The following is a 26021-nucleotide window of genomic DNA, read 5'->3' as shown; positions in this document are numbered from 1 at the left end:
AATATTTTTTAGTTAGAACTATTTTGCAAATGCTAATACGCATCATATAATATACTAACTAGAACTACTTTTCCAATCGAAAGATACGAAAAACGAGTTCACACACTTAGTCAACAACATTTTTATTAATTAGATGAAGGGTAATAATGCACAGTTAATACAACAATTTGTAAAATTGTAACAGTTTAGATTAAGCAAAGGTGCTGCATTTCCCTCATTCAGTAGCCTCAGATAGGAATTACTGCAACAGAGAAGTAAACTCAAGACACAATTTCAGTTTATTAGCTTGCTATTTACTAGACTCCTGGAAATATGTTTACAATTGTATTCAACCAGAACTTTTTTCTCTTGGGTTGGTTTATAAACCTAATGATTACAGCATTCTTTTTATTTTGATAGTTTCAAATAATTTGTCACCTGAAGCCTGCTGAGGTTGAGTTTTTCTCATTTTTATTATTTTTATTTTTTGCAAGAAAGGCAAAATTTTCAGGGTTCAAAATCAGAACCACCAGGAAAATGAGGCAAAACAGAGGGCACCTCATTATAACAGTTCCCCAGATTAAAAAAAAAATAATAATAAAACATTACACAGCCCCGATCACCAGGGGCTCAACATCACTCAAATTCAAGCTTATTTCATGGGATAGTAAGTGCACTAAAGATGCAACATTATGCTCACAGAAACCTCTTCTCATGTATTTTCCATTTAAATAAAAAGAAATTTCAATGTGCATTCAACGGTTGTTAAAATAACAGTGTATGACAAGAATAGCAACTGAACTTAAAATCTAGAAACAGTATATGTTGAATGTACTGAAGATTTAAGTGAGAATGAAAAAAAAAAACTAAATGAGAAGAGCTGGAAAAACCATAATAGGTGCAACAGAGCTTTGCTCTCTGATGTCACTTAAGGTTGACACAGTGTGGTATATTGCTGTAATCTCAAAATAGTTAAACACAGCCTTAAAGCTTCAACTGCTGAATATGTGTATGCCACATAGTTTAGGAAGACACATTACTTAGGGCAGGATAAATCCACTTCTGTGTATAAAACAGTGATACACAATCATAATCATAGTGTGACACCAAAGCTTATCATTAATACACAATTCAGTGATATGAAAAAAATAAATAGAGAAACAATAAAGAACAATTACTGGAAATAATAAACATGCGTGGAATAAACAGGAGTCAAACCCATAAAAAAACAACCAAAAAAAAAAAACAAACAGCAGCCAAACTGCTATTAAAAATCAAGATATATGTTCTCTGCTCATTATCCCAGAATCAGTGCAGGCATAGAGAACACAGCTAGAATCACGCCATCAGTGCGAAAGAGCACAATACCACATATTTCAGTCAGCCCATTTGCCCGCTGGAATAAAACTGAGTTGTAAAAGCATACAAAATGATTACAGACAGGGATGTACTAACTTCCGGACCCCCAGAATACATCAAATTCCCACAATGCATTTCAAATGGAGTTTTTTTTAGATCATCTTCTCTCACACAGGTTGCAGCAATCTATTCAAATCAACATTTATATTTAAGGATGAAAATAAAAAGGGAAATTAAATGTGTGACTGCAAAGAAGTTATCAGTTGCCAATCAACAATGGGATGACTCTAAATCCTGTCAAACTAACTACACAACAATGTTACAAGGCTACATGAGTGGTTTCAGCAAGAATGTGTAGTGGTTCAACATACAGTCACATGTTGCAATTCAAGTTCAGAAAAAAAGGGATTATATCACGTTGAACAGGCCCATTGAACTGTTAATTAAAGCGGAATGGCAGTCAGACCATCTTATGTTCAATGTATGGTAATGTACTGTATTTTCTTTTTTCCTTCTCCACCCCAGATATTATTTGATTTCTAATGTATCATATTTACAAGGGATCATAAAATAAATGTGCATATGCCAGTTTGAACAGGCTTTCTAAACTTTCTTATATATAAATTATGTAATCAATAATGATTTTCATTCTTTGCAATGCTGAGACTGATGTGTAATTAAGGTACTGGATATTTTAAAAAGTTATTTTTAATTGAAGTACCTTATTAAATATTAATTTGCCTTACATTGTGCCCACAAGACATGTTTCATGTCATGGACTGGTTGTGATATACTCTCTGATACTTTGTCATACATTGCACACTATTTTGTTTTTTTAAAAACTTTCTTTAAACCGTAATACAAAAGTAGTACAGTCTTAAAGTTCCTACTGGTCTCTAATTCATTACTATGGCTAACTGCTGTGCAGGAGATCAACCCTTTTCATACAGCTTTTGTTACACTGTTTAGAAACCGTGACAACGAATATCAACTGTTCTTGAACTCGAAGCTGATTCGCTGTCATGCTGATGCAACATCTGTACGTACACCTAACCAGGGATAAAGTTAAGGTGAAGATAAACAGCGCTGTGAAGTGCAAGATAAAAAGGGTGTTTTAAAGTGCAAGGCAAGAGCATTTTAGGAAATGGCAAGCCTTTAAGAGAGAACAGAACCATGGTTGCCTCTCACAGTACTGTATATATATATATATTATTGTTAGGAGGGCTTTCAATATTCATTTTCTAGATAATGGCTATTCTTGATTAATGCGAAGCAACTGATTTCTAGATTTCTGTGAGTGAAAGCAAACTTGAACTTCAAGTTTTAAATGGTAGCTACAACTGATTGTGCTGCAGTGCTGTAACATTGTAACTGTATGTACAGTATACAACTGTAATTCAGTAATCGTTTTGCATATAGTCACTGAGGTTAAGCTTGCAGTCCTTGTGCATTTCTTATTCTACTTGAAAGGGTAAAATGCAGCAGAAGTAACAAAACTATTGACCATAAGAAGATTATACACATCATCTGCATAAATGTTGTCTGTAGTCTGGGTAAGGACTGACAGATGATGGTTTGAGGGATCAATATAAAATGCTATCAAAATGAATAACTGAAAACTACGGAATAACATTACACATGGAGCACACAGTTTTTCAACAGCTTTTGCCAAATGTTAAATGGTTCCCAAAACAATCATTTAATCTCTAAGATTGCTTTTAACTACTCTGACTGTAGGATTCATGGATTATTTCCTTGCTTACTGTTTGAATTTCCCAACGGCATTCATGTGGTACCATCTGCCTGTCTCTATCTCCAATCTTGTGTGAGCCCCAAGGTAACAATATCCATGTCGCTCAAAACAAATAAAAACATAGCCCGACAAGACCAGTACTATTTTTACCCTCTCTGTGCAGCTGCTAGATTTAAACTTAACAAAACACCTTACCATGCCAGTCCAAGCTACAACTACTAAACTACTGCTCAGGGGTACAAGAAGGCTTTTCAGAAATGGCTAATAGATTGGTCTGCCCATATTTTGTGCTGGTTGAACAACAAAGACATTAACATTAAACAAAAAGAATGAAAACAACATAAAATAATACAATATTGCACCATAGCAAACTGTTCCAAAAGCTATCTTGCTATCTCTGAAGACAACACGTTTCAATATTCAGCTGCCACAATCAACAAGAGGGATACACCAAACAGAAAACAAACAAAAAAGTTGGGGAATAAAAAATATTTTGATGAAATGTTTTCAACTTCCTGCCTTGAAAATGGACAAATTCATTGCTTTGAATATATATGCATGTATATTGTATATATACACAGTACGCTATAACTGTGATAAAAACACTAGTAAATTAGCTCACCATGCTAATTGAATAACTTTTAGATCCTTTTATAACCTCTCAAACACAACATGAAACTACACACATGTAGAGATAACTATGCAAAATTGATTTAAATATTACTTTTGTTTTTTAAAAAAAATTCATATAAAGAGGGATTTTCCACTTTGATTACAATGAACCCCTTCTGTGAAGCTTAATATTTAAAATAAGATCTTAAAATGGAATGGATGGAAAAAAGAGAGTACTATATATCAGTATATACCAGCAGACACATATACTGTATATATTCATACAGATTAGGTTTAAAAACACATGGTCAGTTTGAAATTAAATACAAGAACAAATAGCTTTAAATTTGTTTTCTTAGCTTCTTAAATTTACTTCTAAAATATTCCTTCACTTCAAAGCAAAATGCTTCATTGTTATCATTATAATTTTTATTATTGTTATTACTGTTCTATTTTTTATGGGTATAATGCTGAAAGCATCCTGACTGGGTCTTGCGCACAGGAATTACTCATTGGCTGGAATCTTCTTGGGCTTGCCCCTTTTCTTGGTGGGCGGGGTTGTGTCTCTGTTCAGGGTGGGGGGTGTGGGGGCCAAGGCATGCGCAGTGCTCTGAGTCTCTGACCAAACGGGCCCCTCCTTGTCCCTCTGCCTGTCTTCCGGGGGTCTCTCTTTGGGCTTGCGGCCCCTCTTCTTCCCGGCCGCGCTGCTCTTCGGGTCCGTCTGCAAGCCGTTCTGCGGCTCTTTCCTCTTGCTCTTAGGGGCCACGTGGCTGGTGGCGCGAAACCAGTTCTGTTCACAGCCAGAACGGGGAGGAAGCGCGTGAGAGCAAGTCAGTGTTGCTCCACCAGAATTAGCGCATAGAAGCTTGATATGCTCATACACTGTTCTCGACACATATTCTAAATAATTAAGCAAATAAGCTGCCTAGATAACTTTTTAGCTGTTCTGGTTAATTTTAAAGGTGAAAGAGAATGAAGAGTGTGTAATAATGACTTAGATGTAAAAGAAAGAGCAGGCAGGATGACAACATAATCCAGTCTGTCAGAGGAGGGCCCTTCAAGAGCCTGTGAAGCACATCTCAGGTCCATTTTCATGAAGCTGACCTGCAGCTATTTGGAAGAGCCCCTCCTGAAGCCTACCTACAGCTCCTCTTGCTGGGGACCTGTCTGCAAGACCCCTCATGAGGCCCACCTGTAAGGACAGGGCCCTTCATGAGGCCTACCCAAATAAATTCACTTCATGTAGCCTACCTGAGAGTGTGTCTTGCTGATGTGGTACTTCACACCACTCTCTGAGCTGAACTCCTTCTGACACAGCAAGCACCTGTACTTCCCCACAGCGCCCCCACCCTGAACCACACAGAAACACGCCCAAGTCAGGCCATCTAGTAGTCATTGTAGTTACTCTACAGCAGTGGTAACCAACCCTGTCCCGGGAGATCTACTGCCGTGTAGGTATTCACTCCAACCCTAACAAAGCACACCTCATTCAACAGCTAGAGATCTTGTTGAGCTGCTAATTAGTAGAATCAGGTGTGCCAAATTGGGGTTGAAATGAAAACCTAGCGGATGGTAAATTGCCAGGAATAGAGATTACCACAGCTCTACAGTGTGTTTTAAATAAACCACAATAAATAATCACACTTACTCATTTAAATCAAGCAAGAAGGTGGAACATACCTTGTTACAGTTTGCTAAATGAGCTTTAAGTCCTGAAACACTTGAGTAGACAGCTTCACAGCTCTTAAAAAGAGAGAAACAAATTATTGCAGAAGAATAGAATGCATCACTGCTACTAACAACCATAAACCACTCACTTACGGCAACAGTTCCTGTGACATTCAGACAGGTTTCCACTATGAAAATACTCAAGTCTACAGAATCTCTCTGTTGCACAGCTTTCGGGCTCCATAACTTTAAACTTTTCAATCCTGTTTCTTAACCTGCTTTATACAAAGAGGTAGGCTACTCTCCTCAGAAAGCTTCCTGTGGGCTACAACAGCATCACACCAAAATATATATTGCATGGTTGCCTGTGAAATATTATTATATATATACTGTATATACATATATATATATAATATTATTAATTGAACTTTATAATTCTGGAATGTGTGTGTGCATGTGCGTACATGTAATTATCTGTTATTTAATACAAGTATGCATGAATTTGTCAAGAACTACATGAAAATGTGTTTTACGCAACAAACTACTATTGTTTAATTTTTTGTTTAATGCAGATTTATTTCCACTAATCTCTTTTTCCTTATATTCTGAAAATCACTGGTTAGTTTTGTAATGAAAAATATCTCTAGTGGCAGCAGTGTAGTATAATGGGCAAGGTGCTGGTCTTGTAACCTAAAGGTCGCAGATTCTATTCTCCGGTTGGACGCTGTCGTACCCTTGAGCAAGGTACTTAACCTGCATTGCTTCAGTTAATATCCAGCTGTATAAATGGATGCAGTGTATGTAAAAAGTTATGTAGATAAGAGCGTCTGCTAAATGCCTGTACTATAATGTAATCTCTATACAATGTATTTTTATTGTGCATTTCCAAACGCATCATTCAGACTCTGATACAACCCCATCACACTTTAAAATTAGCTTTGTATTTAAGCCAATTAATGTTTTAATAGCACCAGTCTTGACAATAGGCAGGCTATGGCCCTTGAACTTGACCATGGCCAAATGAAATCCTAGCTAATGTACTGTCCTCACAGTGCATTAGCTAATAAATATCCCTAACAGAACGGATGCTGCCTTACACAGTTGGGGCAACAGATGAAGCCCTTCTCTTTGACTTCATTCTTCCAGTTTTCCAGCGTTTTGGGGTTAAATGTTGGAAGCCCTGGGCGAGTGTAGTTGAGCTGCAACAAAAAACAAGACATCAAGATTTTATATACGTATGACAAGCAACATTTTCCCTGGTACTGATGCATGGCAGCAGAATGTGTATTCGTGTGCCCCTGCACTTGTGTGTGCTTGCATGAAAACTGAGCCAAATACACATTTGACCAATTAACTTTACATTCCAGTAAAATCTGTCAAATGAAAAATCATATTATAGAATAATTTTGTTCTGAATATTAAGATAGATGTTTCTTTTCTTTTTTTGTGTGTGTGTTTGTATGTGCATGCGTGTGGTGTGTGTGCATGTGCGTGCATGTGTGTGCTTGCATGTGCACCTGTGTGCGCATGTGTCTGTGTGTGTGTGTCTGTACATGTGCGTGTCTGTGCGCATGCATGTGTGTGTGTGTATGTGTATGTGTGTGTGTGTATGTGTGTGTGTGCATGTGTGTGTGCATGTGTGCATGTGTGTGTGCATGTGTGTGTGTGTGTGTGCATGTGTGTGTGCATGTGTGTGTGTGTGTGTGTATGTGTGTGTGTGTGTGTGTATGTGTATGTGCCTGTGTGTGTGTGTGTGTGTATGTGTGTGTGTATGTGTGTGTGTGTGTGTGTGTGTGTGTGTATGTGTGTGTGTGTGTGTGTGTGCGTCGCTGGCAGAGACTCTTACTCTCTTGGTGTCGGGGACGAGGTCGTCCTTCATGCGGCGCTTGTTGCCCCAGTCCCTGGCCAGCTCGTCCTCAGCGATCTCCTGCAGGTGGAAAACCGCCACCTGGGCGGAGCGGCGCCTCACCCTCCCGCTGGGCGTCCGCTCAAAGTCCTCCATGAACACCTCCCCTTCCACCCCCACCTCCTCCTTCACCCGCTCCTTCTCCTTCTGCTGCTCCTCTGCCTCCAGCTTCTCTAGCAAAGCTTGGGCTTTCTTCGACACCTGATGCGCTTCTTCTTTTTTTGTCTGTACACCGGCAAAACCAGAACAGAAACACCCAACGCAAATAAAAGCAAAGTCACTCGATTAGGAGGGCATTGCAACAAGGCTACCCAACGAGGGAAAACATTTGAGAAAGGAAACTACATTACAGCCACCCAATGGCAGAATATGTCACAGGAATGTCATTCAATGCACGCAGGAGATTCAGTAGTCACCCAGTGATGAAGAATCTTTCAGCAGGTTCACACACTGAAGATAAATACTGCGCCACATTCACATATTAGGGAGATGAGCAGCCCCTCCTTCCTCCAGCAGATGGTCAGGGACACTTATGGCTAGGCCACCTTCGATAGTTCCCTTACCGTATTGAGGGTCACGGTGTCTGCAGCATGCTCAGTTCTCAAGTGGTAGTCGAGGCCGGCTTTGGACTTGTAGGTTTTACCGCAGTGCTGGCACTTGTAGACGGGTTTGTCGGCTTCGGACAGCTCCTTGCCACAGCGCTTCTGGTGGTACTGGTAGCCCATGAGGCTGGAGAAGTGTGCAGAGCAGCCCTGTATGGAATGACGGCCACATCTGGCACGCATTATAATTAACACAAACACTCCCTTCTTCACCAGTTTATAGGCTACTAAACCGCTGTTGGTTAACCTAGCATTCTTTAGACGGTAGTGTTGATGTTTAGGAATTGAGCAGGCTGGACTGGCCAGAGCTTCCAGTCCTCAAAAGTAGAGTGAAAAGAAGCAGGGGCATATCTGCTTCACAGGGAAGCTTGTGCTCACATTTCAGGAAAAAAATGAAAACAACCCTGATGTTTTTTTTTCACTCACTCCCTGCACACTGCTGTGCGCATAATTGGAAACAGCACTGGGGCAAAAGAGAGAGAGAGAGAGAGAGAGGGAGGGAAAGGAGGGATGTACCTCATTGGGACACTTGAGCTTCCCCATCTGTTTGAGCACTCTCCGCAGTCTCTCGCGCTCCTCCTGTCCGTCCCCTGCCTGTCCTTCACTCCCTGAGGGCTGGAGGGGGGGGTGTGGGTGGGGTGGGGGGTGGGGGGGGAATACAGCATCACACCAGCATCTCAAAAATTTGCTTCCCGCAAAGCATGTTCTAAAAATTTGCTTCTCATTAAGAATGCTCGCTGTCTGCCAAGATATGTAGACATTTTCGTGGAAGGCCCATTACTGGAGCAATGTTTATTTCAACCCTTTCAACGAATGCTCTTGGCAAGGGAAGAAAATCAAAGAAACATTCACACCAACTTCTAAACTTTAGAATCTGAAGACTGAAGATGCATGTTAAAGATGTACACACAGCACATTTCAACAAACGGCTAAGCACATCGCAAGGGAAATGGGCAGCGAGGGTACTGTAGACCACAGAGGAAGAACCACAAAGCGTTGTTCTCCCGAGCAAAAATGAGAAAATGTCTGTAACGTAGAGAAGCAGTGGAGTCTCCTTCCGGTAGGGAGTGAAAGGGATGATGGAGGATGGCACCCAGCAGCCCAGCCGCACTGCTCCAGGGGCCTGCGGTATCCTGTACTACAGCGCTCTGACCACAAGTGTGCCAGTGGAAACCGCCTGCATCAGGGAGAGCTCTGAAAACGGAAGCCCTGTCGGTACTGCGGGCGCTCGCTGGTGTACAGCAGCTGCAGGGCTTTATTTCTTATCTTTGTATGATGAACACAAGGCCCAGGGTGGCCGCACTAGCAGGGAATATGGTCTCCTGATAGCTTTCCTCAGTTGTTTATCTCCTGTTTTGCCTCGAGCCCTCAGGCTAGCACCCAGCTCCTGTCTGGCTGCCGGACTATTCCACAGCTGTTGCTCGAAGGCTCGCAGACACAAAGGAGGCTGTGTTTGTTCATTTATCTTTCATGATGCTTCTGAGATGCTCGGTTGTGCATAATTTAACACGGGATGAATTTATCGGAGCACTTTCCGGGCTAATATCGGAGCGCCGAGCGCAGCTTGGCTTGCAGCTCGCTTATGGATTATTCTTAAGTTAGCGCTGCCGTGCTGCCGGAAAGGTCCCGCGCAACAACTGTCCTATTACGCGCACCTCGAGCCTGCGGGGAAGCCTCCAGTCCTTCAGCTACCTCGGCAGTGCCCTCACTGATGCACTGCTCTGAACTGTTTTAAATAAGAGCGCTGCAAGCTGCCGTATCAAATCTCCCATGAGCTTCCACAGAAGAAATGCCTTACTTTGGGAAAAAAAGGAGAATAAAACAGACCTTGGTTCTACTTTCAGTGCTAGCTTGTGCTAGAAACATGCAACAGGCAATGAGGTGACTGGAGACGGATTTCTAGTGTCAGCTTGTGACGTGACTGCCCTCCCACTACCAAGACTGTTGGATCTTCTCGCGGGGGGGCCATGTGCTGTTTAATAAGGAAACGAACTAACCAATTAGCCCTCAGCTCCCATGCATGCACACTGCTTACACAAGCGGATGATACCTTGTTGTTGTGCTCTGCCATAGTGTGGTAGTTCAGCCCCGCCTTGGACCTGAATTGCTTCTGGCACTGTTGGCATTTCAGAGCATCCTGGAGCTGCAAGACGTGGGGAGAGGTCAAAGGTCACCCCTCACCTGTAAATCACCTCGCCATGAGGGGGTCTGGGGGTTTCTGCACAGGACAATAATACTTAAAAGGGCTAATTCTACTGGAAAAAAAATCAATCTGACGTGACCTTCACTAACCTCCGATTCAATTACTGTCTCGTAGCAAGTCTGTCATTTTACAGATTCATGGAGTTTGCCAGGCTTGGTTCCATAAAACTGAGCAATTAAAGCTGTGTGCCAGTGACTCTCCGTCTAGCTGAGCTGCACTGTGCACTGCATTATATCATTTCTATCACCATCCAATCAATACAGCGGCTATAATGGGTCCCCAGGCCATGCCAGAGGAGCCCTGTGAGAGAAAGGCTAATTGCATGAGTCACCCGGCTCCCCGGAGAGCTTTGGGGTTTGAACAGTAAACAGCCGAGGAAGAGAAGGAGCAAACACTCCCTCTGCACGTTTGTAAGAGCAAAGCAAAATATGCAAACGGCCAAAGGAAAGAGAAAAAAGGGAAAAAAGCGTTTAAATCCAGCTAATTGAGATTCAATTCAGCGTCCGTGTGCTCGTGAGCAAGCCGCCACACCTTCTGGCAGATCTCCATGTGTTTCTTGAGCCCCAGCACGGTCTTCCTGGTGACGAGGGAGCAGTTGGGGCACACGACCTCGCCCCTCTCGGTGATGGTGTGCTGCCACTGCACCTCGGGGCTCCCTGGGAGGGGGGGGAGGGGTTAACTTCAGCTCTGCAACGCGATGCCTGCCTATGCCCTTCTCCCCAAGGCAGTCAATGCAAGGCTTAGGATTAGCTTTAGATTTTTTTAAGCTAACATTTCAGTCGCCACATGGGGAAAGCCCACAAGGAAGTATATACTACAGGAACACAGTGAATCAGCTGTCAGTGGTAGACTTTCATTCACAAGGCGAGGGAGCGTGGCTGCCGGGCGTACCAGAGCACAGAGAGGTCAGGTCTTTCTTCACGGCTGGAGTCTGGAGTTTTCTCATGGGCTCCTCACTAAAAATGCTTCCGTCCACTTTCTTAGCCCTTCCACTCTTTAGCTTCTCTTCTACTTTGTTCATTCCTGGATGAAAACACATGCGCTTTTGTGCAAGACAGGCAATCCATCAAACATGTTTATCTTTTCCATGTATTTTTGAAACCCTTTCACCCCTTCACATAATACTTTTCATAATATTACTAGCATAACTTCAGGAAAACTTGCTTCAATGTGGGAATGAGATAAGAACAATGTGAACAACAAATAAGTTTTTTTAAATTTTTTTTTTAATAAGAATAGTATGGGTCCCTCCTAAGTTACTGTAGGTGGCTAAGAGAGTAAATAATTGTGACATGCAGAAGCTGGTTTCTGAATGGAGGACCTTCAAGCTTCAGTCAATCAATAAATAAATTAAAAAAATTGTATCTGACACTAGGTATCTTATCAAAGAATTATCAGTCAGATTCAAATATCACAGTAATGTCTGTGTGCAAAGGGAAATGTGTGTACGTACAATGTATGTGTGTGTTTGTGTTAATGGCCTGTACACTGTATGTGTATGAGTACATATACATATTGTGAGTGTGAGTGAGTGTGTGCACGCGTGCGGGTGCACAAATGAAGCATTGTGGTATGTGTTACTCCAGAGTGGCAGTGCACTGGGACAGCTCGGCAGTGTTGGGGGAACTGTCCTCGGGTTCTGAGTCTGACACAGACCGTGACTCACGGAGCGTCTGGACTGCAGCGGGATATTAAACAGGCCTGTAACTGGCACGTTGAGAGAAAAAGACCAATTATGTGCAATCCACCCGCGAGGAGCGCGGGGGGGGGGGGGGGGGGGTTGGGGGGGGGGGAGACGCTAGCGCGGGGCTGAAAGGGCTTTTCAGCTGGGCTAAGCCGGTCTTGGCAGCGTCTGTGCCTGACAATGCACTGGTGCTGTCCCACGGTAAGGCGCGGGAAGGTGCTTACAGAGCCGCTGACTGCAACCTGCCTCTGCTCGGGCGAGGAAAGCTCCGGAAGCTCAAGACTACACTAAATCATCGTGTAAACCTTTTTTTTGTCCAAAGGAATTCAGACAGTACGCTAAGATCAAACTGTGTACGGAGATTCCAAGGGTTCGCTCAAAATGGTGATTAGCGAGGCTGTGGATTTAATCTCTCCATCTGGAATGTGAATTTTCTGCAGAGAGCATTGAAACAAAGGCCTGCCTTTGCTGTGGCTGGCTAGCTGGGTCATCTGTTTGCTAAATATGATAACCGCCCTTGGACATATGGCAGCTACAATTTAATGTTTTCATGTCCAATACTCACAAACCATCAGTGTCATGAGAAATCCTTTCACGTATAGTTTTTGACATTTTGGTGTAGAATGCAAATTTTAAGTGTGCCATCGCATCGAGCTCTGTGTATTGTCACAGTTAAGTAATGCAACAACTAATAAAGTTGGTTCAAGGCCCCATCTGACTAAATGTGATGCCACTGTATGATTTTTCTGTTCTTGAGAATTTTTTGGAGTACAAAGTACTATAGAATTTTTTGCAGCCTTGTAGCCTATTTCCTGGTTAGTTGTTTAAGGAAACACTCTATCCATTGATACACAGGAAGTGTACAGACTATTTCTAACTCTAACGCAGGGAGGAACCCAGGTAAATTAACAAAAACTGAAATGAACAAACACAGGTCTGCAAAACAGCTTGCCTTCGCCAGTACTTCACCTTTGCCTTAGTTCATAATAAAAAAAACATTTCAGCAGAGAGAACAAAAAGAGGAGAAGCCGATACAGTGGAGGACTCCACAGCGGGGGGGCTACCTTTCAATCCAAACGTCCCGGAGATGGAGGGCTGCTCCCCGGTGAACTTCTTTGGCGTTTTCTGTTTCCTCCCTGGCTCAAGTGGAGAAGGGAAACAATAAAAGGTCAAACACTGCCTGAGAAGCACAGCGCAACACCAACACCTGCCTTCCACCTGCCTTCCACCTGCCTCCCACCTGCCTTCCACCTGCCTCCCACCTCCCTTCCACCTGCCTCCCACCTCCCTTCCACCTGCCTCCCACCTGCCTTCCACCGGCCTCCCACCTCCCTCCCACCTCCCTTCCACCTGCCTCCCACCTGCCTCCCACCTGTCTCCCACCTTCTCCCACCTCCCTTCCACCTGCCTGCAAGTTGTATTTAATGACTTATAGACAGTTCTTTGTATGCGTGAGTATCTTGGCATGTCTGTACACTGAAAACATGTTTTTGTCGAGATATCTAATATGTACAGAGGACAGAAAACACAGTTCAATACCTTGGCCTGTGCTAATGAGACATACTGAATACCGCAAAAAGCAGTATTGGGCATTTAAGTCATTCCTTTCGTCTGCAGTGGTTATTCTATTTGTCTTCATGAATATGCGTTTATGTTCACAACATTGCCACAATGTTGCCATGCAGTGTGCAGCTCTGGCTGTGGAGGAGCAGAATGCAAGCTCACATGACCCCCTTCGCTCTAAGTGCTTTAACAGTGACATTGATCATGTAGACTCACAGCTCACTGCGATGGATCAAAGGCACATTTAGCGCTTGCTTTAAACAGCGCAGTGTAAACCCAGCAGGTGTGATGAACACACACACACACACGCACGCACGCACGCACGCACGCACACACACACACACAAACAAACACACACACGCACACGCACACACACACACACACACACAAACACACACGCACACACACACACACACACACACACATACAGTGGATAAAGCTGATGGTCTACACTACCACAGATCCCTTGCACTCATCAGATACTTAACAAACACGTAACCCTGAAAGCTCTCTGAAGCTGAGCAATTCCAATCTGATGCACAATCTAAGAATTAATTAAGGGTCTAGGCAAAGGACAATAAGGAGGCAGCGGTCTCTGTTGAGACTAAAGAGTCTGTGGGGTGACTCCAGGTCGATGAGGTGTAGTAATCTTACTGTGCCTTGTTCTCTCAGGGTCCTCCTCGGGGAAGGTGGGGGGGAGGCTGCTGCCCTCGCTCTCGCTGCCCCCCGGCGTCCTGGGCGAGGCCTCGGAGGAGGTGCTCTGATGCGCCGCGTGCTGCTTCCTGTCGGCCTTCTGCGAGGCGCACTCTCCGTTCTGGGAGGGCTGGGCCACGTCCTGCGTCCTCTTCACTTTGCACACCTGCGGCGCCTGGGCCATGCTCTCCGCGGGCCTGGAAACTGGGGTCGCGTTCGCCACGTCAACCACCGCAAAACGACCGCAAAACAACCGCAAACACGACCAGCGCTGCCTACTCTCCACATGTTAGAAATACAGACCATTAATACAGTTCATTAACATGCACCAATAAAATGAAAGGGGCGGTACCTTTTCTTGGCGCTGCCCTTGACTGGCGCCTTCTGCAGTTTGGGCTCAGCTTTGGGCTCCTGAGAGAGCCTGTCTGGGTGATTCCAGAGCTTGTGCTTCTGCAGGCGCACTTTGGAGGCAAAGACAGCTTCACAGTACTGGCACCTGTGGCTCAGTTTCTCCGCTATGGTCGCCTGAGGAAAACGGCAAGACTGAGGCACACGTTCAATCTATCCGCAGCGCACCCTGCCCCTGAATCTGAGAAAAGATCGCATTTAAGTGAGCTTCTGACATTCTTGCGATTCAGTTTTCATTATTTTTAGCAACTGCTGAACTCACGATGTTGCACACTCCACAGAAACGAGGGATAAAATTGCTTAAATGTGTTACCGAAAGTTAGGGGGGAAGAGCACTGCGGTTAGACTGAGTCCGCGCCAAGACCAGACAGCAGAAAGCTGATACAAAATCAACACGAAATCAAAGACATATGCAATGCATACACCCTTCTCCTCCGCGCAAATATCAGGTTCCCGTCTCTGACGGAGCACTAATCCTGCCCGAAAACGCAGAGCGGAGCCTGAGAGGCGCACAGAGCAGGGCTGAGGCTCACCCCCTGGCAGCGCTGGTAGTGGTACTTGAGCCCGTAGATGCTGGGAAACTCCAACCAGCAGCCCGAACTGGGACACTTCACTCTGGAGCGGCTCTTGAATTCCTCCTTCCACTGAATCATCATGGCTGCCTGTCCGCGGAGACCACGAGACACACTTGGAACATGCTGAGGTTTCCCTCCTGCAGCTTCTTGGCCGCTAATACCTCGTGTCTTGTGCCTGTTTCATATTCATATTGTGTGTGTGTGTGTTTTTTTTTGTCAGTGTTAACAGTTAGACAGTAAGTCGCCTCGATGCGGGCAACTCCTCACCAGACCAGATAAGTCGCGGGTTTCCACTTAAGGGAGACATTTTGGCTCAAGATCTCGTGTGGGCAAAACAAAAGGTGACAGCTCTGCAGTGAAGGTATGCTTCACTTTGGTTCAACATGTTAACTGCGTGCTACACACAGACACCGCCCCCACCCCTAAAGCTCTGCACTAACCCCCATAACTGGTCAAAGGAAGTCGGGGAGACAAAATTCACTGCTGTCTTTGTACTGGGGGCAGCCCAGGAAGTGGACTTACGGGGATGCTCCGAAGCTCCTGCACTTCCACTCGAGGCCTTCCTTTCTTCTTTCCCTCAGACTTCTCATTACAAGGAGAACCTTAATGGAAAAAGCACAGCCATTGCTGCACAGCCTCTGCACTTGTACACATCCTAGAGCTGCACTTTTCATGTGGTTCCAGACCTGCGCAGCAGCCAGACATGGATTAGACATGGAAAGAAGCAATAAGAACAGAATTACTAAACAACATTCTGAAAAATACACGTGGTGCGTTTCATAAGGGCGTTGGTCACCCAAGCTGAGGGTCCAAGCAGGAGGGTTGCTGCTGTACCCTTGAGCAAGGTGTTTCATCTTAAATAAAAGATGAGAGCGGCAGATGAACGTGGCCATTACAGCACACACCATGTAAAATTATACAAGCATGGCGAATAAGGGTGCTCGCTAAGTGAGCGGATCATCAATAAGCGGTGGTCTGTGACACAGCACCGAGTCAGTATGCTCCTGGGGTACGGTGTCAGCTCTGAAGTCTCTCTGCTGGTAATGAGGGCAGGCTTGCTCATTAACACAGTCCTCTCTGCCACAATTAGATCTCCAATATATCAGCAGCCCAGCCCTGCAGCCAGTCTCCCTCTCTGCACAGGGAGGGGGGAAGGGGGGGGGCTTCCAGCTGAGGAAGGTTTAATTACATGTCAAAGAGGCTTGGTGGTTCGGGCCTTTAATGTCCGAGCGGTAATAAATTTCTACCAATGCTCTGATTTTATTCCACTGCGACCCGTGACCTGCGATGCATCAGGAAGTGGCCAGGAGGGGGGGCGGGAGGGGAGGGGAGGGGGGATTACGATGTTCTTTTTGCGCTCCTCCCCGCTGGGCGGGATGGTAATTCCCAGTGATTGTATTTTCCCAAGCTCCCCCGTGGGTCTCAGTTTAAATAAACACTCCCCGAGCCTCAGCATTGTGAAAAATGAGAAACCTGCCCAAAGCTGCGGCCGTCGTCTGGAGAGAATTCCTTTCCTCCCCGCCGCACACTTCATAAACCGCCATGAAATGAAAGCGCTCTGTAGTCGTTTGTAATTAGAGGTGGGCTGTAAATCTGGCTGGAAGTCTTTGTCTGAAAAGATCATGCACAGGTTATCACAAAGCCTTCTGCACGCTGAAACGAACAGCATTACAACGCCATTATTGAGCTACTGTTCGCGGGATGATTTACCCGTCCTTAAATTTGACGGCGTCTATAACTGTAACATACGAATGCTGTAGTTTTATTTCTGCCGATTACTTGCTGACAAAGACTTTACACAACATTTTCTCAGCACAAGCTAAAACAATGCTAGTTTAAAGAGAGTATCCTTCATCATTTCTAAAGACCGTCTTAATACAGTGGAGAATAATCTTTGACAGAAGAAAATTGGATTTTTTTTCTCTCTTTTACAGCTTCCTAATATTATCACCACATTCAAAATGGCGAACAGGGTGAGAAAACATATCTCCGCCTTCAATTTGATTAGGTGACAGAAAATGTTGCCGGCCCCTGCAGGTTGCCTTTAATCTGATGTCAGACAGTGACACGTATCACTGGTGCTACCGTCTGCCATCACCTTGAGCGAATCCTGCCCAGGATGTCTGCTTCTGTGTGCTCCAAAAATGACTCCTCATCCATTACCCTCTCCATAGCACAAATGCATCAGCAAGCCAGCTTTTGGAGCGTGGATTTATCAGATCCACACTTCCACTCAGGAGGAAACCGAGTGAGAATTTTAAATTCTGTCTCCAAAAATAAAGGTTTCCTTTTAAAAAAAAAGGAAAAGAAAGAGAAGCATAATTAATTAATTCTGCTCCTGGGTAAGCTATATTCGCGTTGCTATGGGAATAAGATCTCCTTGTCTTACTACCATTCTCCCCCCTTACCACATGTACTCAAACATACTCTCCTCCCCATCTGTCTGTCTCTGTCTCTCTCTCACACACACACACACACATGCACACACAGACATACACACATACAGTCACACACAGGCACACACACACATGGACATGGACAAGCACACGCACACACACACACACAGACACTTACACACACACACACGTACATGCACACACACATAGGCACATACAGACACACACAGGCACACACAGACACACACACGCACACACAGGCACACACACACAGACACACATACATGCACACACACAGACACACACATACTCGCACACGCACATACACACACAGACACAGACACCCCCCCCCCCCCCGACGCACCATTCTGTAATTTCTCCTGCTAGTGAGCGAGGGACCCTCCCAGCTGTGAGCGCGGCTACAGCTGCACATTGTTCACTTTCTACTGACTACAGCCAAAAGAGGATAAGCGCTGGAGCTCCAGAGAGCTGCCAACTGCATAATGATCTCAAATAACCCAGCTATTCGCTTCACTACGTCTGGAGCCCTTTCCTTTCCCTTTATTTCATGTCATAACTTCCACAAATACTGCCAAAAAAGCTCCGTTTCCTTTATTTCTCTCATAAAATTCTGTTTTCTGGGATATTTCTTGTTTCTTTGTTACAGCTTGATGCTGAACAGACACATTACGCTTGCTTCTGCGTTCGCTGAAACAGACCCGTTACAGGGCTGCCGCCCTCCTCGCCCCCCACCCACCGATAGAAATGAAGCCACGGCGACATATATCACAAATGCAGACGCGCACTTTCACATTTCGATCGATTCACTTTCCCTGAATGCGTACCTGTCAGTCAAAATAACTAACGTGCGACGGCAAGGCTGGAGGCCAACACGACTGCGAAACCTCCTGCACATTAGGAGCTAAAGCAGGCAGAGTCTCAGCATTTCATTAAATCAAGATGGTTAAGCTACCACTGTTTCAATCCATCTTAGCAGTCATAATAGTCTGATATTGTTTGAGAAAAAAAGTTGTTCATAATAATACTAATTTTAGCATAGGATTTAGGTCAGCATTTTACAACCAAACTTTCACAAATTCAGACTAATTTGTGAAAGTTTGGTTGTGAAAGTGCTTGTGACTCTACAGGAAACATTAATTTTGTTACCAAAGATTCCAAAGAAATGACACACACACTATATAGGCTGTACTGTATGCAGCTTGGAAAATCATTAGTAATAGAGTTCTACGAGGGTCAATGGAAGATGCTTATAAGGAGGAAAAGCTGGCTCCCGGTCTCGCCTGGACAGACAGTTCTGAGACAGACAGAAAGAGCATGAGAGCATTAAGGGGGTTAAACTGTGGATTACTCAGCCGGTGCTGACAGACTGAGGGTCCAAAATGGCACAGACCAGCTGGGACAGCGAGGCACACCTGTTCTCTCTCAGTGCCAGGCTCCATAAAGATAGAGGCCCCCCTTCACACTATGCTGACCTAGTCCTCAGTGTCCCACAACGTCCGTCCTGGACCCTGCCCTGTTCAGCCTACTGCCATTTGTGTCAAGTTTCAATATGCACATGCAGCCAAAGCTAGTCTATAGCAGCCTTATTGATGGTAAGCTTGCAGTGTAAAAAGTTCTTCCATAGGCTTCCCATCTTTCCCCTTAGATTTATTCAATTTTCTTACTTAGGATATAAAGCCACTGATTTCTTGGCTCTATAACACAATGCCTAACCCCTATAGCAGAGTGTGGAGGTCTCTAACTTAGAGACCCCGGCCTATTGGCTGTTCCTTCAACTTCTCAGGAGCCTGCAACCTACACCTATAAATTACATGCAATCCTCCCACTGGAGATATATCAATATATTCATTTTTATCTAGAAAAAAATGGCTTTTTGATATATGCAGCTGAAATGATAAAGATGATTCATTTATCAATCACTTTTGCTCATGTCAACGCTTAGATAAGGTCATCAAGAAAGTCAGGCATAAATCTCCTTTTAAAAAAAGGAAAATAAATAGATGAAAATAAAAAAGAGGACCTTCGCTAGGAGACAAGCAGGTGTAATTTCTCTGGTGACAGGCACACTTCAGATTACATTATCCTGAAACAGCATGTCAGCACACAATATGATGGCCTCTTCTGCGATTGCAAGTCATAAGAACAACCCCCATTCACACAAATAGTAAAATAAAATCCCTCTCAAAAAAAACAAAAAAAAAACAAATAAATATATTGGAGGCAAACTACACCTGCAAAGACGCGCATAGCAAATATTTCCAAAGGAAATGTTATAATGTCTTCTAGACGAATCAAGATTTAAATAAAAGGTAGGGCCAGTGTAACGATGGTTAATACGCTACTTTTTTATGGCTGTGGAGCGGAGCCCAGTGAAAGGGAGGCAGGCCTGATGCATCGCTGCAGCGCTGTCCGCTACGCGGCTGCGGTAACGGATGACAGGCCGGGCGGCGCTGAGGCACGGATCTGCAGGCAGCAGATGGGAGCGTAGCGGTGGGCCCCGGCGATGTCGTGGAGGCCAGCGATCTGGCAGCTGAGAACCACAGGCCCACAGCCCCACGGCGCGCACAGAAACCACAGCAGTGTGAGCTGCCGTGGTCTGGCTCCGCCCCTCCACCGCCAAGTCTGCTCTCAGATCTCTCCAGACCACACCCGAGCCCGCAGACCCCGGTGCGCGACGCATCGCATGTCACACCTCGCGCGAAAACGGCTCAACCGCCATCCGCTACAGGAACACCGATTGTCACATCCCGTCAGGCTAAATGCAAAGCATCTACTTCAATCAGGCTACAATTAAAAACGTTTTGACAAACAAGATTTCACTATTGTTTGGACCGTGTATTCCAGTTGCACCTAGCACTATCTTAAAATGGTGAGATACAAACAACATTATGAATACCATGTAATTTAATCTGAAAATAATCAAAACAATATGGAGCACTCATCATCCCAGTCAAAAACCACTGAGTATGTAGTCACAGGCTAGAGTCAAGGCTTAATGCTTCTAATGCCATTGCGGTCTATTACTGGTACACAAGGACAGTGAGTCCCAGCTGGTACTCTAGGCCTACCAAAAAATAGCTGACTTCAAAGTCCAATAACAAAGATACTGTAACAATAAGATACTGCTGGATGGTCAATTTAGCTTAACATAAAGCTTATGAAGAAATGTCAAAAGTCGTGTGACCACAACTGGCAGTGTATACTTGCTAACGCATCATAAATAATACTGCATGTATGCTATTAAGGCTTTATATTGCTGCAAATGAAAAGATTGTGTTATACCCTTCATTTTAATATAAACAGCAACTCTGAGTAACTGGATCTGCTTTTTAATTGCTAACCAATTTTTCCAGTAACATTGTTGTTTACAGTAATGGAACTTGGTCTATATATAGCATGAAGAGGAGAGGGCCCAATACAAGAAACTGAACTAAATCTGCAAATCGAGATCTTGGGATTAAGTTTTATTTTACATTTATTTTACATTTATTTTTTTATTTTATTTATTTTACATCTGTATTCAACAGATTTAGGCCTTAGCAAGTCATTGGAAGTGTGCATCCTGCTGTAAAAGTAATCTCTGTACCAGTGTTTTAAATGTATATCTACTGAAAAGGTACCAAAATACATCTCAGCAATTTAATGACCATGTAACCACCACAGAAAAACATGTAAATGTATTACATGGTTATTAAATACATTCTAGCATGTGGGGAAAAGGAATTTCAAAGCAGCCCTATGCAATTAGTCAAAGCTCCTAGAATATGCATTAAGGAAATTTTCAAATGTGTAATCTAGATCCTTGGATGTGTTGTGTAGGGCATATGAGGCGTGACAGACAGACATGCGTCCTAAAACTAGCTCATTATGTCACTTGTATGCTCTCCTCAAAGAGTCACAATGCTGAACCAGTCTCATTAAAACCATCCAGTACTAAAATATCATGAGATTTAGAGAATCCCTCTTATTATTATTGTTTCAACTGGATTGCGCATAATATGATTGTTTCGCTGACATTCCCTCTATCTTTGATTTCGGATACGGTAGAAATCAATGACACTTTTTTCCCCAAGAACAGAAACAGCCAAGCAAGGACATCACTTTTATGCTTTGGCTGTCAGATCAACCTCCTTTCAGTATAAAGAAATATAGGGAATATAACAAGCCAAGCATGTATAATAACCTAAATCATCGCATTTAATTTTTATGCTGGGCCCAAATATGTACAGCAGGAGAGGTGGGAAAATTTATGGAATATTGACTTGTAGCTTCAACCATGTTAATGGCCAAATCTGTCCCACTTTAGTAATGTCACAGTGTCACTGAGTGCAAAGTACTTCTCTAATACAGTTTTTTTTTTTTTCAAAAACAATCATTCAGACATTTTGTGATGAGATGCAGTTATGTATTTAAAAACTGCACATGCACAAGCTCACCAACACTCATGCTAATTGATAGAACTAATGGTCCAACACAATTCCAGTTCCAAGGAAGTAGTGATAACATTCACAGTTGTTTCAAAAGTGGTGCTCAAGACATTTTTACAGTAGATCAATCATCCACAAACTTAATTCTGCAATGATATTTCCTAATGTCCACAATACCCTATAATAATGAAGCCTAAAGCTATGAGAAATACCACCCGTTCCCCTGTAGTGCCGGACCCACATTAGCGTGGCCAGGATCCAGAGTTGGCTAGCCCTACATTGTGACTGTTTCCCCACTGTGCTACCCACAACCTGTACTGTAGCATGCGGTGCCACTTTGGCTGCCAGAACTTCCTCTGCATTTTGAGGTCCCCTCAAAAATACTATTCTCCATACTGCTATAACGCAATTGTCCCTGGTTGTAGCTGTACTTCTGTCAGTGGTGATGTAATGAGTTAGAGATGTGCCTGAGGTGAGATTTGAACCCGGGTCTCTTACTCGCCCAAAGATTCTAAAGCCGAACACATTACCAGTCAGCTAAAGGCAAAATCAGCCCTAACTAAGGACAATGTCCTGGTTTGGAACTTGGGTTGCATCACCAGAGAGTGTTGTTAGGGTAACTTGCTACGAGGCCTTCACTTTACTGCACCACACTCTGCTTGCTAGCAACCTAGCAAAGCTACACTCGCTACCACGACAGTGTGATACATTCTCCCATCTGTATATATGTCATATTATAACACTGTAACATTGTGGCCTTTTACTGTATATGCAGACTGGCAACAACATCACCAACTGTTGATCTGACAAGGATCAACATGACAATGATAATGGAGAACCACCCAAACCCAGACACAAGCAAAGCCAACCACTTTCTAGCGAGGCATGGGGTTAAAGTTTTTACATGGTGCATCTGAACACATTTACACCACGTAAGTATTTAACCAGATCTGGACCCTTCATCTTCCTGTGTTTTTGTTCATTTTACTTTACTTTTATTGTTTGTAAAGCTTATTATTATCATCATCGCTATTATTATCTATAGGCACTTCACTGAGCCACCCAAGCAAGTCATAGCAGACACAACTTATTGTAGAGGGACAGCAATGACTCTTGCTGCAGAAAAGTAATAACCCAAATCAACTCTATTTGCACATGCTCCCCCAGCACAAGCCAACATTACAGCACTTCTTCTCAGAAATTCACCAGAGCATGATGAGACATCAGGTGCCATTTCCTCTCAATAACAGAAAACAGGAAGTTGAAGTGATAAAGCTGGACTCTTACCACGTTTGCTGTCCTCGGTCTCCACCATCCTGAATGTTTCCTGTGGGTGCGACTGCTTTGCGGGCCGACTCTTGGTCATACCTGAGGGCAGCTTCCCCAGCCGAGACCCACTGGATGTCTCCATGCCTTCAGCACACAGAGAAGGGCACTAAGGCACAGCACCAGTCCACAGCTGTCACACTGTCCTCAGCTCATATAGCTTACAATGTATAATGTATAGATGAATTACACTGTGTAAATGTAAGTGTGTGGTGTGTCTGTCTGTCACAGGGCCATTCCTAAGAAATATGTGCAGGTATAAAATAATAATTTGAATTCAGATAACAGGATTCATTTAAAATGAAATGACTATTCATTTTGACATCATCATTTTAAGGGGAAATTAACTAGACCTTAGTCCGGAAATTTTGTTTTTGCTGTTAATTAGCACACATTCAAACCCTAATCAAGGCCAATGATGACTATCTTGCATTCGGTCTCATTCCATTGCTTAATTTTTCAGTCTAAAACTCAGATGGAGGTCACGGCTGTGGTCCTATACTGTTATCAAAATAAACATATGTTAAAAAGGATGACTCAAATGATGACCAAAAAAAAGATCCATTACCACCTTGAGGATTATTCTAATAAGTTAAACTTCAACAGTTCATGATGAACGGTTCAAACAAGTTGATAACGTGAAGCTTTTTTGTCCAACTGAACTTACTTATACGGCCTGTCTGTGTGTATAGAAATTATGTGTTCTGTTACTGATTCTGCATGATTGATCAACGCTTTCCTCAGGGTAAAAAGAAAACATTGCATGCAAAGTCAGTTAAGACAAGAGCACCATCGATACTGAAACAGCACACATCCTAACATTCCACTGACTCCCCCTCGCCAGCCTCGTAAAAAATCTGACTTTCAGCACTCACAAAATCAGCCAATCCCAGCCACCGAAACAGAATGAGTCCAGCATCCTCGGCGCACAGGGGAGCGCTCAGTCCTAAATGGCTGAGGGATCTTCCCACACTCATTACTGCTTCCCCTTTACATCCCTTCCTTAGAGGGGGATCTGCCAACGTCACGATATGCGACTGCCAGGCCTCCAGCCCACAGGCCAAGCGGTGCGTAACGTGGGTAGGGTAGCGTAGCTGAACATGCCTCAGCCCACCTCGTAAGATCCATCAAACTTCAAATCAGAGAGCTCTTTATCAAAGAGGGGCTAGGAGCAGCGGTGGAACAATTTGTGATGTCCAGATCGGCCCTGGGAATCCAGCAGATCTGTGCCCACAGCTAAAGCCACTAAATGTAACAGTGTGCCACAGGCACCAAATACAGGCCTCCATAAATCACAGGCTTAAAAGATCATCATCTTCTTCATTATGAAGAAAAATACACATCACAGTAAATTCAAAGAAAAAGATAATAATAAAATTAAGCACAGCTGGGAATGGTAAAAATAATGTAATCTGGAAATGTAAAATGTACACACGTGCACACAGTCACTTTCAGAATAAATTAAAACCCATGCCTCACCCTTGCATACAAAAAAGACAACACTAGAGGCTTGGGAAAACTACACACTGTTTAAGCCCAATTCTAACTTTATACATCGTTAGCAACTGGATCACTGCTGTACAATAAAACTGTTTATCAATAAAATGTTAAAATGTAACAGTGCTGGGGACAGTGTTACTGCTAATAATGTTACTGTGACAATAATAACAACTGCACAAATGCAAAGGCTCTTTGCTTCTAAAAAGCCACACCTACCTGGAATGTTGGAGTCACCCAACACAAGTGGCCGGGTGGCCCGGGTCACCCACGTGGGGTCAGGCTGTACCCTTTGCTGCGTGCCTTTTGATGTTACATGGCAATCACACCTGCTGTCCCGCGAGCCGGATCTGATGCAGACGGACAGTCGTCACGGTCAGTAGCCACGCTTGCAGCCCCTGCTGTGAAAGCAAGGGAGGAGGAGGAGGACGGGGGGCAGAAAAAAAGGAAATGCAAATTAAATAACCTGAACACTTTCACCTTTTTCCAGCCTCCTCAAGCCTGTTTCCTTCATTAATATGTAAACCACGAGGTACTTCTTCAACCTCAATAGTCTCATTAAAAACGAGCACAAGAAAAAATCGAAAGGCATAAAAGACTGAAACGTCGTTGGCTCCTTGAAGAAAATTTAAAAATACAAGAAGCTTTCTTTTATAGGCACTGAAGCAAAATGGCGACTTTAATACGAAGGAGGAGTAAAAAAAATCCTTGCGCTGGAGCTAAAGGGAGACAGAAAAATATGTTTAGTGCAGTAATTTTCGACAGCAGCAAGACAGTTGGCTAGAGTAAAAGGAAACCCGACGGAGGAAAATGATCGGAAAGGCTCAACCGCGTCCAATTTTGATGCAGTCGGCGATTCCTTACCTCTGAATTATTTCTATTTTTTATACAGATAATATCTCCGCGGCCGTGTACAGTAATACAGTAATGTGTGCTGGGTCATGCGCGTATCCACTCTACCTTTGACAGTTGTAACTACAGTCTAGAGGCAACTTACAAACTCTCGCGTTATTATTATTTTTTTATCGGGGAAATAATATTCTGATTTCTGCTAAATAAAACCAGTACAAAACTGACCGTTTGATGCGGCTCAACCGACGTAGGCTACCGCCGCTCAGTCATGACGAAAATGGGTTCGGCTGAATTCACAGACTTAGTGCTAGCAATAGCTGGTTGGTTAATGTTGCTAAACGGTTTGCTTATACAAATTAATGATTCCATCCTTAGGAACAGTGTATTTAAAAAGCAAGCAACATCGGTTAAAAGTAGCATATTGACGACGACTAATCTTATTATAGGCCATTGTATTTTTAACCATTGCGTGTCCTGTGCATTATTCTTCTGACCTA

General features: G+C 43.7%; 1 protein-coding gene across 5 annotated transcripts; it reads right to left on the bottom strand.

Moving 5' to 3' along the window:
• Window positions 1-105: 105 nt before the first annotated feature.
• Window positions 106-26021, bottom strand: znf512b (zinc finger protein 512B). Of its 5 annotated transcripts, none has more exons than XM_064298649.1 (18): window positions 25750-26021; window positions 24892-25073; window positions 23137-23262; window positions 15528-15607; window positions 14964-15092; window positions 14375-14547; window positions 13984-14219; window positions 12831-12902; window positions 10974-11105; window positions 10614-10738; window positions 9915-10022; window positions 8396-8494; window positions 7841-8029; window positions 7218-7502; window positions 6469-6570; window positions 5384-5446; window positions 4955-5053; window positions 106-4493 (listed from the first exon to the last, which is right to left on the bottom strand). In XM_064298649.1, the coding sequence occupies exons 3-18, from the start codon at window positions 23258-23260 to the stop codon at window positions 4209-4211; spliced, it is 2301 nt and encodes a 766-aa protein (XP_064154719.1). In that variant the 5' UTR covers window positions 23261-23262; window positions 24892-25073; window positions 25750-26021; the 3' UTR covers window positions 106-4208. The 5 variants fall into 5 exon arrangements, with proteins under 5 accessions (XP_064154719.1, XP_064154721.1, XP_064154720.1 ...); XM_064298651.1 differs by having other exon boundaries at window positions 24892-25070; XM_064298650.1 differs by lacking the exon at window positions 25750-26021 and adding an exon at window positions 25537-25726.

Source organism: Anguilla rostrata, chromosome 11 (assembly GCF_018555375.3).
Source record: "Anguilla rostrata isolate EN2019 chromosome 11, ASM1855537v3, whole genome shotgun sequence".
Lineage (NCBI taxonomy): Eukaryota > Metazoa > Chordata > Actinopteri > Anguilliformes > Anguillidae > Anguilla > Anguilla rostrata.
This window is presented reverse-complemented; position numbering and strand designations above follow the sequence as displayed.